Below are 14791 nucleotides of genomic sequence, written 5' to 3'. Positions count from 1 at the left end.
ACCTGATGACAGAGACCCACTCTAGGTTCCTGCTCCTGCAGCAAGGTTGATGCCCTTTGGAGCTATGCCCACTGCCAGCAGTGATGGGCTGAACTTGCTCAGGGCTCTGCTCTTGTCCCTACTCCTTTCCCCCTTGAACTGCAATAAAAGCTGTGTTGCATCAGAGTGCTGACCCTTGGTTTTCTTTGATTCTTCCTCCATACACAATATCCCATATGGCATTACGGTTTCCCATGAGTGTCCTACACAGATCCCACACATGGGTTTCTCATGGAGACCTTTGTGTGGTGCTTGGCTTCCTCCTGTTTTCCCTCAGGAATCACCTGTTGCTACGGGAGGGTTGCCAGAGCAGGGACCATGGCCATGTTCTCTTACCTTAGCTTAACCTTTTTTCCCTCCCTGGCTTCTGCTCTCCTTCAGCTCCTGCACTGTGCAGCTCAAAAAACCCACTGTTGGGACCAGCAGTGAATTTTCTGCCCACTCTGGCCATTCCCATGGGCAGCCTGCAGCTCCAGCTCTCATGGGATTGGTAAGACGAAGGAGCCATCACAACGGTAAAGGTGCAGCTCAGAGTCACTTGTGAGAATTCAGGGACAAAGAACAGTTTCAACTATTGATGCCTTTCCTCCATTACGTCCACATTCCTGCAAACTTGTACCATGTTCACCCACAGTGTTTCTTCATCATCCTCTGATGTTCTTCGGAGCACTTTTGGCTCCATCTACCCCTCACTGCTGCTCCAGAATCTCTTCCTGTCAATTTCCTGCGACAACCACAGTCAGTCTGAAGTCCCAGCTCTGCCCAGGTACAACAGGATGACTTCCCACACTCAGTGACCTGAAACAGATTTGCTGGACTTTTCCTGCCCTTCCTCACACACCAGCTCACACTGTAGCCCCTGCTGCCAAATTGCTCCAAAAGCACTCGGATATGGCAGCAGAGATGGGGTCACCCAAACCCCGTCCACCACAGTGACCTCAGCAGACACACGGGGGACACCGTGTGAGCCATCACATAGAAAGTGTCTGAGAGAAAGTGCAGGTATACCCGGGCAGATATGGGACAGAGGACATGTCTTTACCTGGGCTCCCCAGCAATGACCAACATGCTGTCAATTCGCCCTTCGTGATGGCTTTGTCTAGAACTGCCTGTGTACAAGTCCAAAGTGCAGTGCTGGGGTGACATGATAGGAAGTTTCCTGGTGAGGGGAGGGATCTCGGCAGTGTTGGCATTGCAAACTCCCTCTCAAAAAGCTTTATGCTTCATGTGACTTGGATACTGGGGAAAATCCTGTCTCAGATAAGACGTTTGGGAAGACTTTTGTGTGCCTTTATTACTAGTGCCCATATCTGGGTGGGCACAAGATACTACCAACATGTGACAGCAGCACTCTATTTGCATGTTTTTCATCTCCATTTAACTGGACCTTCCAATGTGACCAATATGGAAGCCAACAATAGCATGCAATTGTACAATACTCGTTTTTCAGAGCACTTGGAAAAGATTCCACAAGACACCTAAGGTGCTTTCACATCTTCCAAGAGAGCATTGGGAATGTATTGTGCTTGCTGCTGGAGGAACACCAGAGGAAGCTCGCTGTGACATCCTCCACAGAACCCAAATGAGACAGTCATCATCATTCACATCACACCGAGCAAGACAACCTAATGCTCCCAGAACACTACTGTGGATTATTCAAGAAGCCCAGCTCAAAAAGGCCAGAGATTTAGGGTAAGAGAGAAAGAAAAAATATGGATCAGGAAAATCAAATGGTCAACATTGTGATACAACACAGCTTTTATTGAAGTTTGAAGAAGGGGTAAAACTGGGAGAAGTGGATTATGCCAACCAAGGCAATCCAACCACTCCAGGCAGTGGGCAGAACTACAAAGAGCATCAGCCCAGCCACTGGAGTAGGCACCTGGTGGGGGTTTCTGATCCTAGAGGTCAATGCCTCTGGAAATGATGCTCAAGCAGAGGAGGAGGAAGGCAGAGTTGGGCTCCAACAGGCAAAAGGTGTCAAAGCTCGGAATGCCAGAAGTGCAGAAGAGGTGTTCTTCCTTTGGGCATCATAAGGTTCCGATGCGCCAGTGGTTTTCCTGGAGCTCATTGTCATCTGATGTGGGTCCTATATTGGCTTACCAGCTGCCACACCAACCACCGAAGGACCTGCGACCGCGGCCCCAGCCACCATATCCACAGCCCCCAAAGCCTCCATAGCCTCCAAAGCCACCATAGCCTCCATAGCCTCCAAAGCCACCGTAGCCTCCATAGCCTCCACAGCTACCATAGCCTCCATAGCCCCCGTAGAAACCAAGGCCTCCATAGCCGCCATAACCACCAAGGCCTCCATAGCCACCGTAGCCACCGTAGCCTCCGTAGCCTCCAAATCCACCATAGCCTCCATAACTGCCACCATAGCCACCAGCAATGGCAGGGACTCCCGCTGAGCCCACAACGCTGTGCTGTGGGAAGGAGCTGAGGATGGGTCCGGGGAAGGTGACCACTGAAGCCGGGGGCTGGATCACCACCGTGGAGCTCTGGCACTGACGCACACAGGGCTCGTTGGTGGTGTCAGCCAGTGGGCATGGGGCGGCCACCCCACAGGAAGGGACGCACAGGCTGGAGCAGGACATCTTTCAGGCAGGCACGGATTCCTGAAAAGTGCACCAGGGATTAGGGAAGGGTGAAGGCAAGAAACTCTGTAAAGGGAGGCAGGGCGAGATCTGCAAGAGGCTCCAAGAGCTGCACTTACCCGTTTGATCAGGAGAGCTAAGAGCAGGAATCTGGATAGAGGCTGTGAATCCCTCTTCTCTTTTATACATGTCCCAGACTGCCCGGGGCATCAGCCATGGGGTGTGGGCAGAATCCGCAAATACTCATGGAAGCCAGTGGATAAACATCATGACACACATAATTGGACAAGTGACTCTTACCCTCTTTACTGGGCTCAGTGGTACGCGAAGGTGCTCTGGAGTGCCTATGGGTGAAGGAATATGGCATGACACATTCCATGATAGACAAGGTGCTATTGTAGCTGATGTTGCAGCACCAATAAACACAAGTTTGTCATTAGTCCCCCACTTTGCCTGCCCACTTCTGATGGAGCCTGTAGTGCCCATCATGCCTGTGCCTGTGGGGAGTGTGGCTACGTGCACCCTGGCTCCCTCTGAGTGCTCGAAAGCATCTCCTGTATGAGCCCTCAATGCTCAGTTGAGGGAATTGATTCCCTGCAGAGAGGGCTCGAGTAGGTCCATACTCACAGACACATGGCCAAGGAAGCTGGGGGAGTCATGGTTCCCTATTTGCCCTCCTGAGCCGCTGTACATGTATCCTTTTCACTCATGACGCTGCTGCTGGATCTCATTGCTCACCTAACGCATAAATGTTGAGCTCCCAGCACATGAGTCTCCCCCACAAACTTAATGCAGCTCCTACTCAGCTTATGTCTCTTGATCGGTAAGGCCCAGTAACACCCTGAAAAGCAAGGTCATAGAGACGGCCGCGAGTTAGAGATGTTCTGAACTGTTGCTCCAAAAGACTACTGGAATGCCTTGGCCTTTCAAAAGTCATTCCAAGCATGTGGAATGGCTTCTCTCTTTGCCCAAGCTCCCCGTGCCTCTGTTTACCACCTTGTAAAAGAGAGGTAATGACAGGCGTGACGGCTGTGCCCAGGATTGCAAAGCACTTCTGCAAGGTGCCCAAGACTGCAGCACATGAGCAAAGTGGGAGGATTAGGGACCGATTGGGGTTTATTGGTGCCATGAGGTCACCTTGTCTTTCATGTCATGGCGTGTCGTGATCGACCCCTCCCATTCCCTGTTTGCTCTCCAGGGCATGTTTGATCGCAACTCTCCCCAATAAGGATGCGTACTTTGTTTCATGAGGCTTCACCGCTTGATTTCCTCTTCAGCTTGGGTTTCTGTCGCTGATGCTGGCCACTGCCCCAGGCAGTGTGGGACATGTATAAAAGAGCTGAGGGCTTCACAGCTCCCTATCCAGCTTCTTCATCTCGGCTCTCCTGATCATTCAGGTAAGTCCCAGACTTATGGCCTTCTTTCCTTCTTCAGCTGTGTATCTTTGTTAGCATTTCTTTGCTGTCTTCTCCATCACCTTTCATAAGAATAGATAGGATGTGAGGGTGCACCTTTAGAGACAGGGATAGGTCTCAACTTTAATCTGTAGGTCAGATCTGCAAGTCTACCAATGCACTCAAGTCCCTTGTGAGGTCATTGATTTCTTATCTGTGTTTGATGTGGGGTCTTTTTTCCTATGTCAGTCAGGGGCATTCAGGCTCATAGAGCATGGAGGAGTGCAAGGGGTTTACAGCAGCATGCCACCTGTAGATCAGGTTTCTGCTCTGTCTCTGACTGCTGGACATGATACAGGGAATGTCCCGGAGCAGGGATTGATAACGTGAGAGAGTGAGGAGGGATTTGGCATTAGGCCATGTACTGCAGCGTAACTCTGTCTTCTCCTGCAGCTCAACCTCCCAAAGAGAAGAATGTCCTGCACCAGCCTGTGTGTCCCTTCCGGTGGGGTGGCCGCCCCGTGCCCCCTGGCTGACACCACCAACGAGCCCTGCGTGCGTCAGTGCCAGAGCTCCTCAGTGGTGATCCAGCCCCCGGCCTCAGTGGTCACCTTCCCCGGACCCATCCTCAGCTCCTTCCCACAGCACAGTGTTGTGGGCTCAGCGGGAGTCCCTGCCATTGCCGGGGGTTATGGTGGCAGTTATGGAGGCTATGGTGGATTTGGAGGCAACGGTGGCTACGGTGGCTATGGAGGCCTTGGAGGCTATGGAGGCCTTGGAGGCTACGGGGGCTACGGAGGCTACGGTGGCTACGGGGGCTATGGAGGCTATGGTAGCTGTGGAGGCTACGGAGGCTTTGGTGGCTACGGCGGCTTTGGTGGCTATGGAGGCTTTGGGGGCTATGGATATGGAGGCTGGGGCCGAGGTCTCACGTCCTTCGGTGGTTGGTGTGGGAGCTGGTAAGGCACACCTGGGACCGGCTACAGACAACAAAGAGCTCCAGGAAAGCCTATGGCACATTCCAACTTGACGATACCCTAAAGAAGAACGTCCTCTCAGCACCGCTGGGATCCAGAGCTTGGACACCTCTTGCTTCTTGGAGCCCAGCTCTGCCTTCCTCCTGCTCTGCTTTAGCATTCCTTCAAGACTCATTGCCACCTGATGACAGAGACCCACTCTAGGTTCCTGCTCCTGCAGCATGGTTGATGCCCTTTGGAGCTATGCCCACTGCCAGCAGTGATGGGCTGAACTTGCTCAGGGCTCTGCTCTTGTCCCTACTCCTTTCCCCCTTGAACTGCAATAAAAGCTGTGTTGCATCAGAGTGCTGACCTTTGGTTTTCTTTGATTCTTCCTCCATACACAATATCCCATATGGCATTACGGTTTCCCATGAGTGTCCTACACAGTTCCCACACATGGGTTTCTCATGGAGACCTTTGCGTGGTGCTTGGCTTCCTCCTGTTTTCCCTCAGGAATCACCTGTTGCTACGGGAGGGTTGCCAGAGCAGGGACCATGTCCATGTTCACTGACCACAGCTAATCTTGCTTTCCCTCCCTGGCTTCTGCTCTCCTTCAGCTCCTGCACTGTGCAGCTCAAAAAGAACTGTTGTTCTTCAAAAACTGAGTTTGCAGCCCACTCTGGCCATTCCCATGAGCTGCCTGCAGCTCCAGCTCTTAAGGGGTTGGTAAGCCAATGCAGCCATCACAACGATAAACGTCCAGCTCATAATCATTTGTGAGAATACTGGTCAAAGGAAGGGTGCCTCCAATTGCCAGCACCTCCCCAAATGCCTTTCCTTCATCGGCTCCACATTTCTGCAACCTGGCACCATGTTTGCCTGCAGTGTCGGAGCAGTTTTGGTCCCATCTTCCCCTCACTGCTGCTCCAGAATCTCTTCCCAGCCATTTCGTGTGTCAACCACAGTCAGTCTGCAGTCCCAGCTCTGCCCAGGAACAACAGGATGACTTCCTACACTCAGTGACCTGAAACAGATTTGCTGGACTTTTCCTGCCCTTCCTCACACACCAGCTCACACTGTAGCCTCTGCTGCCAAATTGCTCCAAAAGCACTCGGATATGGCAGCGGAGATGGGGTCACCCAAACCCCTTCCACCACAGTGACCTCAGCAGACACACCGTGTGAGCCATCACATAGAAAGTGTCTGAGAGAAAGTGCAGGTATACCCGGGCAGATACGGGACAGAGGACATGTCTTTACCTGGGCTCCCCAGCAATGACCAACATGCTGTCAATTTGCCCTTCGTGATGGCTTTGTCTAGAACTGCCTGTGTACAAGTCCAAAGTGCAGTGCTGGGGTGACATGATAGGAAGTTGCCTGGTGAGGGGAGGGATCTCGGCAGTGTTGGCATTGCAAACTCTCTCTCAAAAAGCTTTATGCTTCATGAGAGTTGGATACCGGTGGAAAGTCCTGTCTCAGATAAGACGTTTGGGAAGACTTTTGTGTGCCTTTATTACTAGTGCCCATATCTGGGTGGGCACAAGATATTCCCAGCATGTAACCGCAGCACCCTACTTGCATGTTTATTCTCTCCATTTAACTGGACCTTCCAATGTGACCAATATGGAAGCCAACAATAGGATGCAATTGTACAATACTCGTTTTTCAGAGCATTTGGAAGAGATTCCACCAGACACCTAAGGTGCTTTCACATCTTCCAAGAGAGCATTGGGAATGTATTGTTTTTGTTGCTGGAGGAAGACCGGAGGAAGACCGGAGGAATCTCACTGTGACATCCTCCACAGAACCCAGATGAGGCAGTCATCATCATTCACATCACACTGAGCAAGCCACCCAAATGCTCCCAAAACACTTTTTTGGATTATTCAAGAAGCCCAGAGCAAGAAGGCCAGAGGTTTAGGGTAAGAGAGAAAGAAGAAAAATGAATCAGGAAAATTAAACGGTCAACATTGCGATACAACACAGCTTTTATTGAAGTTTGAAGAAGGGGTAAAACTGGGAGAAGTGGATTATGTCAACCAAGGCAATCCAACCACTCCAGGCAGTTTGCAGAACTACAAAGAGCATCAGCCCTGCCACTGGAGCAGGCACGTGGTGGGGGTTTCTGATCCTAGAGGTCAATGCCTCTGGAAATGATGCTCAAACAGAGGAGGAGGAAGGCAGAGTTGGGCTCCAACAGGCAAAAGGTGTCAAAGCTCTGAATGCCAGAAGTGCAGAAGAGGTGTTCTTCCTTTGGGCATCATCATATTGGGATGTGTCCGGGGTTTTCCTGGAGCTCAATGTCATCTGAGGCGACTACTATATTGGCTTACCAGCTGCCACACCAACCACCGAAGGACCTGAGACCTCGGCCCCAGCCACCATATCCACAGCCCCCAAAGCCTCCATAGCCTCCAAGGCCTCCGTAGCCTCCAAAGCCTCTGTATCCGCCAAAGCCTCCATAGCCTCCACAGCTACCATAGCTTCCATAGCCACCATAGCCACCAAGGCCTCCGTAGCCTCCATAGCCACCAAAGCCTCCATAGCCACCATAGCCTCCAAAGCCTCCAAAGCCTCCATAGCCTCCAAATCCACCATAGCCTCCATAACTGCCACCGTAGCCACCAGCAATGGCAGGGACTCCCGCTGAGCCCACAACGCTGTGCTGTGGGAAGGAGCTGAGGATGGGTCCGGGGAAGGTGACCACTGAGGCCGGGGGCTGGATCACCACGGAGGAGCTCTGGCACTGACGCACACAGGGCTCGTTGGTGGTGTCAGCCAGGGGGCACGGAGCGGCCACCCCGCAGGAAGGGACACACAGGCTGGAGCAGGGCATCTTTCAGGCAGGCACAGATTCCTGAAAAGTGCACCAGGGATTAGGGAAGGGTGAGGGCAAGAAACTCTGTCAAGGGAGGCAGGGTGAGATCTGCAAGAGGCTCCAAGAGCTGCACTTACCCGTTTGATCAGAGGAGCTAAGAGCAGGAATCTGGATAGAGGCTGTGAAGTCTTTTGACCTTTTATACATGTCCCAGACTGCCTGGGGCATCGGCCATTGGGTGTGAGCAGAATCAGCAAGGACTCATGGAAGCCAATGGATGATCTTCATGACACGCATAATTAGACAAGTAACTCTAGTCCCTCTTCACTGGGGTCAGTGGTATGCGAAGGTGCCCTGGAGTGCGTATGGGTGAAGGAATTTGGCACAGCACATTCCATGATAGACAAGATGCTGCTGTAGCTGACATTGCAGCATCAGTAAACACAGATCTGTCACTAATCCGCAAGGCTGCCTACATGGAAGAGTCCCAGGCATCTCCCAGAATATTACTGTCATATAGCTTGTCCACAGGTAATCAAGAAGAGAAGCACGCAAACTTCATGACGCAAGCATTAATGTGTAACAATTATATGCCATTTAATTATGGAAAATTCTGTGTTAAGAAAGAGCTGATAGGAAGCATAAACTGTGACACATCGTTCTATGGAATATGGCTCCATTATTATTCGCGCAATGGCAGCTGTAAATCCTCATCTCTCCCTAATCCTCCCACTTTGCTCATGTGCTGGATTCTTGGGCACCTTGCAGAAATGCTCTGCAATCCTGGGCACAGACATCATGTCTGTCATTACCTCTCTTTTACAATGTGGTAAACAGAGGCAATGAGTGGTTGGGCAAACAGAGAAGCCATTCCATATGATTGGAATGGGCCCCAAAGGACCACCATCTTCCAATGCACTTTTAGGGAAACAGGTCAGGAGCATGCTTGAGCCTTGGCCATCTCCATGACATTGATAGTCAGGGTGTGATTGAGGATTGTGACAGAAATGGACAGAAATGCAAAGAGTAGGAGCTGCATTTGCTGTCTGGGGCAAGACCCACATGCTGGGAGCTCAACACTGATGTGCTTGGGGAGCAGTGATATCCAGCAGCATGATCATGTGTGAAAGGGAGAAGTGCACGGATGGCAGAAGAGCAGGATGTGAACAAGGTCTCCACCAGCTTCCTTGGCCATCTGTCTGTGAGGGTGGTCCTCCTCAAGGCCTCTCTGGAGGGGCTTGATTCCTCAGCTGGACATTGAGAGCTATGACAGAGTTTGATGAGCACTCACAGAGAGCCAGGGTGCACGTGGCCACGCTCCCCGCAGGCATTTCTGGCTCACTCAGTAGCAGAGATGCTGCTGAGGGCAGCATGGCTAGGCACGGCAAACTTCTGAGAGATGTCTGTGACTCTTCCATGTAGGCAAAGTGGTGGAATAATGACAGACCTGGGTTTACTGATGCTGCTACGTCAGCTGCTACAGCAGTGCCTTGTCTATCATGAACTATGCCGTGCCATATCGCATCACCCATATTCACTCCAAGGCATGTTTGCATACCCCTGACCCCAGTAAAGAGGGACTAGAGTTACTTATCTATGTGTCATGAAGTTCATCCACTGGCTTCTATGAGTCTTTGTGGATTCTGCCCCCGCCCCCTGGCTGATGCCCTGGGCCATCTGAGACATGTATAAAAGAGATGAAGGCTTCGCAACCTTTATACAGATTCCTGCTCTTGGCTCTCCTGATCAAACGGGTAAGTGCAGCTCTTGGAGCCTCTTGCAGATCTCGCCCTGCCTCCCTTGACAGAGTTTCTTGCCCTCACCCTTCCCTAATCCCTGGTGCATTTTCCAGGACTCCGTGCCTGCCTGAAAGATGTCCTGCTCCAGCCTGTGCGTCCCTTCCTGTGGGGTGGCTGCCCCATGCCCAGTGGCTGACACCACCAACGAGCCCTGTGTGCGTCAGTGCCAGAGCTCCTCCGTGGTGATCCAGCCCCCGGCCTCAGTGGTCACCTTCCCCGGACCCATCCTCAGCTCCTTCCCACAGCACAGTGCTGTGGGCTCAGCGGGAGTCCCTGCCATTGCTGGGGGCTATGGCGGCAGTTATGGAGGCTATGGTGGATTTGGAGGCTACGGGGGCTATGGTGGCTATGGAGGCTATGGGGGCTATGGAGGCCTTGGTGGTTATGGTGGCTATGGAGGCTTTGGTGGCTATGGAGGCTATGGAGGCCTTGGTGGCTTTGGAGGCTTTGGTGGCTATGGTAGCTGTGGAGGCTACGGAGGCCTTGGTGGCTATGGAGGCTTTGGTGGCTACGGAGGCTTTGGAGGCTGGGGTTATGGTGGCTGGGGCCGAGGCCTCCTTTCCTTTGGTGCCAGCTGTGGGAGCTGCTAAGCTCTACCCAGGTCCAGCTTTAGACAACAGAGAGCTCTAGGAAAGCCTTTGGCACATCCCAGCATGATGATTCCCGAAGGAAGAACATCTCTTCTGCTGGAATCCAGAGCTTGGACACCTCGTTCCTTCTTCTGGGCCAACACTTCATTTCTTCTGCCCTTCTTGAGCATCCCTTCCATATTTGTTGCCCTTGATAACAGAGACCCAGTCTTGGTGCCTTCTCCTGTGGTAGGGCTGATGCTCTTTGTGGCTCTGCCTACAGCCATGATATTTTGGCTGGCCTTGGTCTGGGCTCTGCTCTTGTCCAAACTTCTTTCCTGCCCCAAACTGCAATAAAGCTGTGTTTCAAAGCAATGTGACCCTTGGTTTTTCCTGATCCTTTTTTCTTTCCTACTTGCCCTTAATCTCCAGTCATTAGTCCACACTGCTTGAAGCTCCCACGGTAGTCCCCTGGTAGCGCTACTGTTAGGACTGTTGGTCAGTGAGTTCCAACTACTGATGACCTGCAGTCTCACTCTTGTGAAGCACAATGTGCTGAGCTTCCTTAGATGTCCCTACAGTGATAAACACAATGTATTCTCAAAGCCACTTGGAAGATGTGAAAATGCTTTATGAGTCCTTTGGAAGTTCTTCCAAATATTCACCAAACCAGCATGCTGCCATTACCTCTTTTTGTTGGCTTGGTATTGGTCACATTGGGAGGTCCACGGAAAGGTAGAGACAATAAGTGCATGTATCATCCGTGTCCCTATACTCAGTGACAAAGTGCGTGATAGACACTGCCAAATGCTCCCAAATTACCTCTCAGAGCCATGATTTGTCCCCAGGTAACCAAGTCACATGAAGCACAAAGCTGTTTTAGCGAGATGTTGCACTGCTGATCCTCCGAAGGTCCCTTCTTCCTCCAAGTGTCTTCTTGTTGTATCTAGGCACTGCACAGTGGTCTTGCACTGTTCTGGACAAAGCCATCAGGAAGGGGAATGTGGCAGCATGTTTGTCACTGCTAGGTACCCAGGAAAAGAGGGGTCATCCATCTTCTTATCTGCCCAAGTTCCCTGAACTTTCTCTCAGTCATCAGCTCTGTGCTGGCTCACATGGTGTCCCATGTGTACCTACTGAGTGTACTGTGGTAGAAGAGGGCTTTGGCGATCCTGTAGTGGCTGGATGCTTTGGGAGGTGTGTGGCAGTGTGGGCTACATTGTGGGCTTGCATATGAGGAAGGGCAAGAAAAGGTCCAGCAAAGTCTGTTCCAGGGCATGGGGCTGTAGGAATTTCTGCTGTCATTCCTGGGCAGAGCCATGTTTGCAGGCTGAAGGTGGGTGACATTGGGAATGGACAAGAAAAGCTTATGCTTCCCCAGTGAGAGTAGACGAGGCCAAAAGTGCTCCAAGGATCCTTGGGAGACAGAAGAAACCTGGAGGTGAACATGGTGAAAAGTTGCAGGAATGTGGAGGTGATGCAGGCAAGGCATATGGGGAAGTGCTGGAGACTGGTGACACTCTCCCCATTTGACCTTTATTCTCCCACGTGACTCTGAGGTGGGCCTTTGCTGTTGAGATGGCTCCATTGGCATGCCAATCCAGGAGGCCTGGGGCTGCAGACAGCCAATGAAAAATGCCCAGAGAGGTCAGCAAACCCACTGCTGGTCACAGCAGTTCTTCTTGGTCTGCATGATACAGGAGTCAAAGGTGGTGAAAAGGGAGGGAAAGAAGGATTAGATGTAGTCCCTCCAGCTGACAACGGTCCCTGCTCTGGGCAAACCTCCTGTAGCAAGATGTGATTTCTGAGGGAAAGCAGAAGGAAGTCAGGCATCCTCTGAAGGTCCCCATGAGAAGGCCGTGGGTGGGAGCTGTATGGCACACTCATGGGAACCCTTACTGCCACTTTGGATTTTGTGTATGAAAGAAGAATCAAATAAATCCAAGTGTCAACACTGTGATGAAACACAGTGTTTATTGCAGTTCAAGGAGTGAAGGTGTTGGGGGAACAACAAAGCCCTGGCGAAGATCAGCCCACGTCTACTGGCAGTGGGCAGAGCAACAAAGAGCATCAGGAGTGCCAGAGGAGCAGGCGCCCAGTGTGTCTCTGTCAGTAGGGGGCAATGTGTCTTGAAGGGATGCTCAAACAGGTCAGGGGAAAGGCAGAGTTGGGCTCCAACAGGCTTGAGGCGTCCAAGATATGGACCCCAGCAGTGCTGAAGGGTTGTTCTTCCTTTGGGTATCATCATGTTGTGATGTGCCAGGGTCTTTTCAGGAGCTCTCTGTCATCTGAGGCAAGCTATCAGGTGGAGCTTAGCAGCTCCCACAGCTGGCACCGAAGGACATGAGGTCTTGGCCCCAGCTGCCATATCTGCAGCCCCCATAGCCACCAAAGCCTCTGTAGCAGCCAAAGCCACCATAGCCTCCACTGCTACCATAGCTTCCACAGCCCCCGTAGTCCCCAGAGCCTCCATAAACACCACAGCCTCCATAACTGCCACTGTAGCCCCCAGCAATGGCAGGGACTCCTGCTGAGCCCATAACGCTGTGCTGCAGGAAGGAGGAGAGAATGGGTCCGGGGAAGGGGACCACTGTGGCTGGAGGCTGGATCACCACTGAAGAGCTTTGACACTGACTTACGCAGGGCTCATTGGTGGTGTCAGCCGGTGGGCATGGGGCGGCCACCCCACAGGAAGGAGTACAGGCCTTAGCAGAACATTCTTCTCTTCAGCAGGTCAAGCTGGAGGACAGGCAGAGTTACAGTACAGTAAAAGGTGTTACTCCAAATCCCTTATGACTCTCTTGCACTTGGAACCTCTTCTCCAGAATGTTGCCTGGATTATCACAGGCAGTCAGAGCTAAGTCCCATTCCACATTTGACCTGCTGCTGTAAACCTTTTGCTCTCTCACATGCTCCTTGAGCCTGACAGCCTCATAGGAAAGAAGAAAAGCCCCCTCATCAAATGAGTATCAGAAATAGATGAGATCAAAAGCAGATGATGGGACGTCAATGAGATCCAAAGGGACCAAAATGCATCAGTGTTCCCTAATCTTAAAGCAAGATCTTAATGCAAGTTTAAATTCCCAGTATTTCCCTGTTTAAGAGAGAGCACCATCACATCCTAAATATTCACGATGTAAGGGGAGTGAAAAAGACAGCAAAAAAGACATTGAAGAAGACAGATCTGAGAAAAGAAAAAGGAACATAAGTCTTGGACTTACCACAGTGATCAGGAGAGTCGAGTGGAAGAAGCTGGATAGGGAGCTGTGAACCCTCAGCTCTTTTATACATGTCCTACACTGCCTGGGGCAGTGGCAAGCATCATTCACAGAAGCCCCAGCTAATGATGAAATCAAGCAGTGAAGCCCCATGAAACAAAGTGAATCCATCCTCATTGGGGAGAGCAGCAAACAAACATGCCCTGGAGAGCAAACAGGGAATGGGAGGGGCAGATCATGGGTTGCCATGACATGAAAGACAAGGCGATGCTATAGCTGACCTCACAAAACCAATAAACCCTGATCGATCCCTAATCCTCCCACTTTGGTCATGTGCTGGAGCCTTGGGCACCTTGCAGGAGTGCTTTGCAATCCTGAGCACAGCCATGACGCCTGCATTACCTCTCTTTTACAAGGCGTTCAATAGAGGCATTGGAAGGTTGGGCAAACAGAGAATCCATTCCTTATACATGGAATGAGTCCCAAAGGACCACCATCTTCCAATGCACTTTTGGGAAAGTAGGTCAGGAATATATCTTAGACATCTCTATGACCTTGCTTATCAGGGAGTGATTGAGGCTTGCCGACTGGGAGACATACAAAGAGTAAGAGCTGCATTTGCTGTCAGGGGCAAGACCCACATGCTGGGAGCTCAACACTGACGTGTTTGGGGAGCAGTGAGGTACGACAGAAGTGTCATGTGTGAGAGGGAGATGTGCACGGAGGATCACAAGGGCAGGAAGGGAAGCAGGACTCTCCCATCTTCCTTGGCCACGTGCCGGTGAGCATGGCCCTCCTCGAGCCACCTCTGGAGGGCTCAGTTCCTCACCTCGACATTAAGGGCTGCTACAGGAGAGGATGGTGAGAAACCACAGAGAGCCAGGGTGCACGTAGCCACTCTCCCTGCAGGCACAGACAAGCAGGGCATTGCTGGCTCACTCAGTAGTAGGGCTTCTGCTGCGGGTGGCATGGCCGGGCACAGCAATCTTCTGAGAAATGGCTGTGAATCTTCTATGTAGGTAAAAGGCGGGTAATGTCAATGACAGATGTGTGTTTATTAGAGCTGCAAGTTCAGCTTCAGCAGCACCTTGTCTATCATGAGCTGTGCCGTGCCATATCCCATCATGCATATGCGCTGCGGGGCAACTTAGCATACCACTGACCCCAAAAAAGAGGGCCAAGAGTTACATGTCTAATTCTGTGCGTCATGAAGTTTATTCACTGGCTTCCATAAGTCCTTGTGGATTCTGCCCGCACCCTGTGCCCAATGCCCCAGGTGAACTGGGAAATGTATAAAAGGGCAGAAGACTTCATAGCCTCTATCCAGATTCCTGCTCTTGGCTCCCCTGATCAAACGGGTAAGTGCAGCTCTTGGGAGCTTCTTGCAGATCTCTCCCTG

At 51.6% G+C, this 14791-nt stretch overlaps 4 protein-coding genes across 4 annotated transcripts; 2 read left to right on the top strand and 2 right to left on the bottom strand.

Annotated features, from left to right (window-relative positions):
* Positions 1 to 2138: 2138 nt before the first annotated feature.
* LOC136003871 (claw keratin-like) lies at positions 2139 to 2636 on the bottom strand. The gene has a single exon (XM_065659851.1). It carries the CDS (start codon positions 2634 to 2636, stop codon positions 2139 to 2141), a length of 498 nt encoding a protein of 165 aa, XP_065515923.1.
* A 1868-nt stretch (positions 2637 to 4504) lies between these two features.
* Positions 4505 to 4993, top strand: LOC136003870 (claw keratin-like). The gene has a single exon (XM_065659850.1). The coding sequence runs from the start codon at positions 4505 to 4507 to the stop codon at positions 4991 to 4993; it is 489 nt and encodes a 162-aa protein (XP_065515922.1).
* Positions 4994 to 7317: 2324 nt separating this feature from the next.
* Positions 7318 to 7824, bottom strand: LOC136003869 (claw keratin-like). The gene has a single exon (XM_065659849.1). The coding sequence runs from the start codon at positions 7822 to 7824 to the stop codon at positions 7318 to 7320; it is 507 nt and encodes a 168-aa protein (XP_065515921.1).
* A 1855-nt stretch (positions 7825 to 9679) lies between these two features.
* Positions 9680 to 10195, top strand: LOC136003868 (claw keratin-like). The gene has a single exon (XM_065659848.1). It carries the CDS (start codon positions 9680 to 9682, stop codon positions 10193 to 10195), a length of 516 nt encoding a protein of 171 aa, XP_065515920.1.
* Positions 10196 to 14791: the final 4596 nt, after the last annotated feature.

This window comes from Lathamus discolor, chromosome 24, assembly GCF_037157495.1.
Source record: "Lathamus discolor isolate bLatDis1 chromosome 24, bLatDis1.hap1, whole genome shotgun sequence".
NCBI classification, from domain to species: Eukaryota; Metazoa; Chordata; class Aves; order Psittaciformes; family Psittacidae; genus Lathamus; species Lathamus discolor.
Note: the sequence above shows the minus strand (reverse complement) of the source record. Positions and strands in the feature narration are given on the sequence as shown.

Bases quoted from the DNA above. Each gene is read 5' to 3' on its own strand.
- LOC136003871 (XM_065659851.1), bottom strand. From the start codon at position 2,636: ATGTCCTGCTCCAGCCTGTGCGTCCCTTCCTGTGGGGTGGCCGCCCCA.
- LOC136003870 (XM_065659850.1), top strand. From the start codon at position 4,505: ATGTCCTGCACCAGCCTGTGTGTCCCTTCCGGTGGGGTGGCCGCCCCG.
- LOC136003869 (XM_065659849.1), bottom strand. From the start codon at position 7,824: ATGCCCTGCTCCAGCCTGTGTGTCCCTTCCTGCGGGGTGGCCGCTCCG.
- LOC136003868 (XM_065659848.1), top strand. From the start codon at position 9,680: ATGTCCTGCTCCAGCCTGTGCGTCCCTTCCTGTGGGGTGGCTGCCCCA.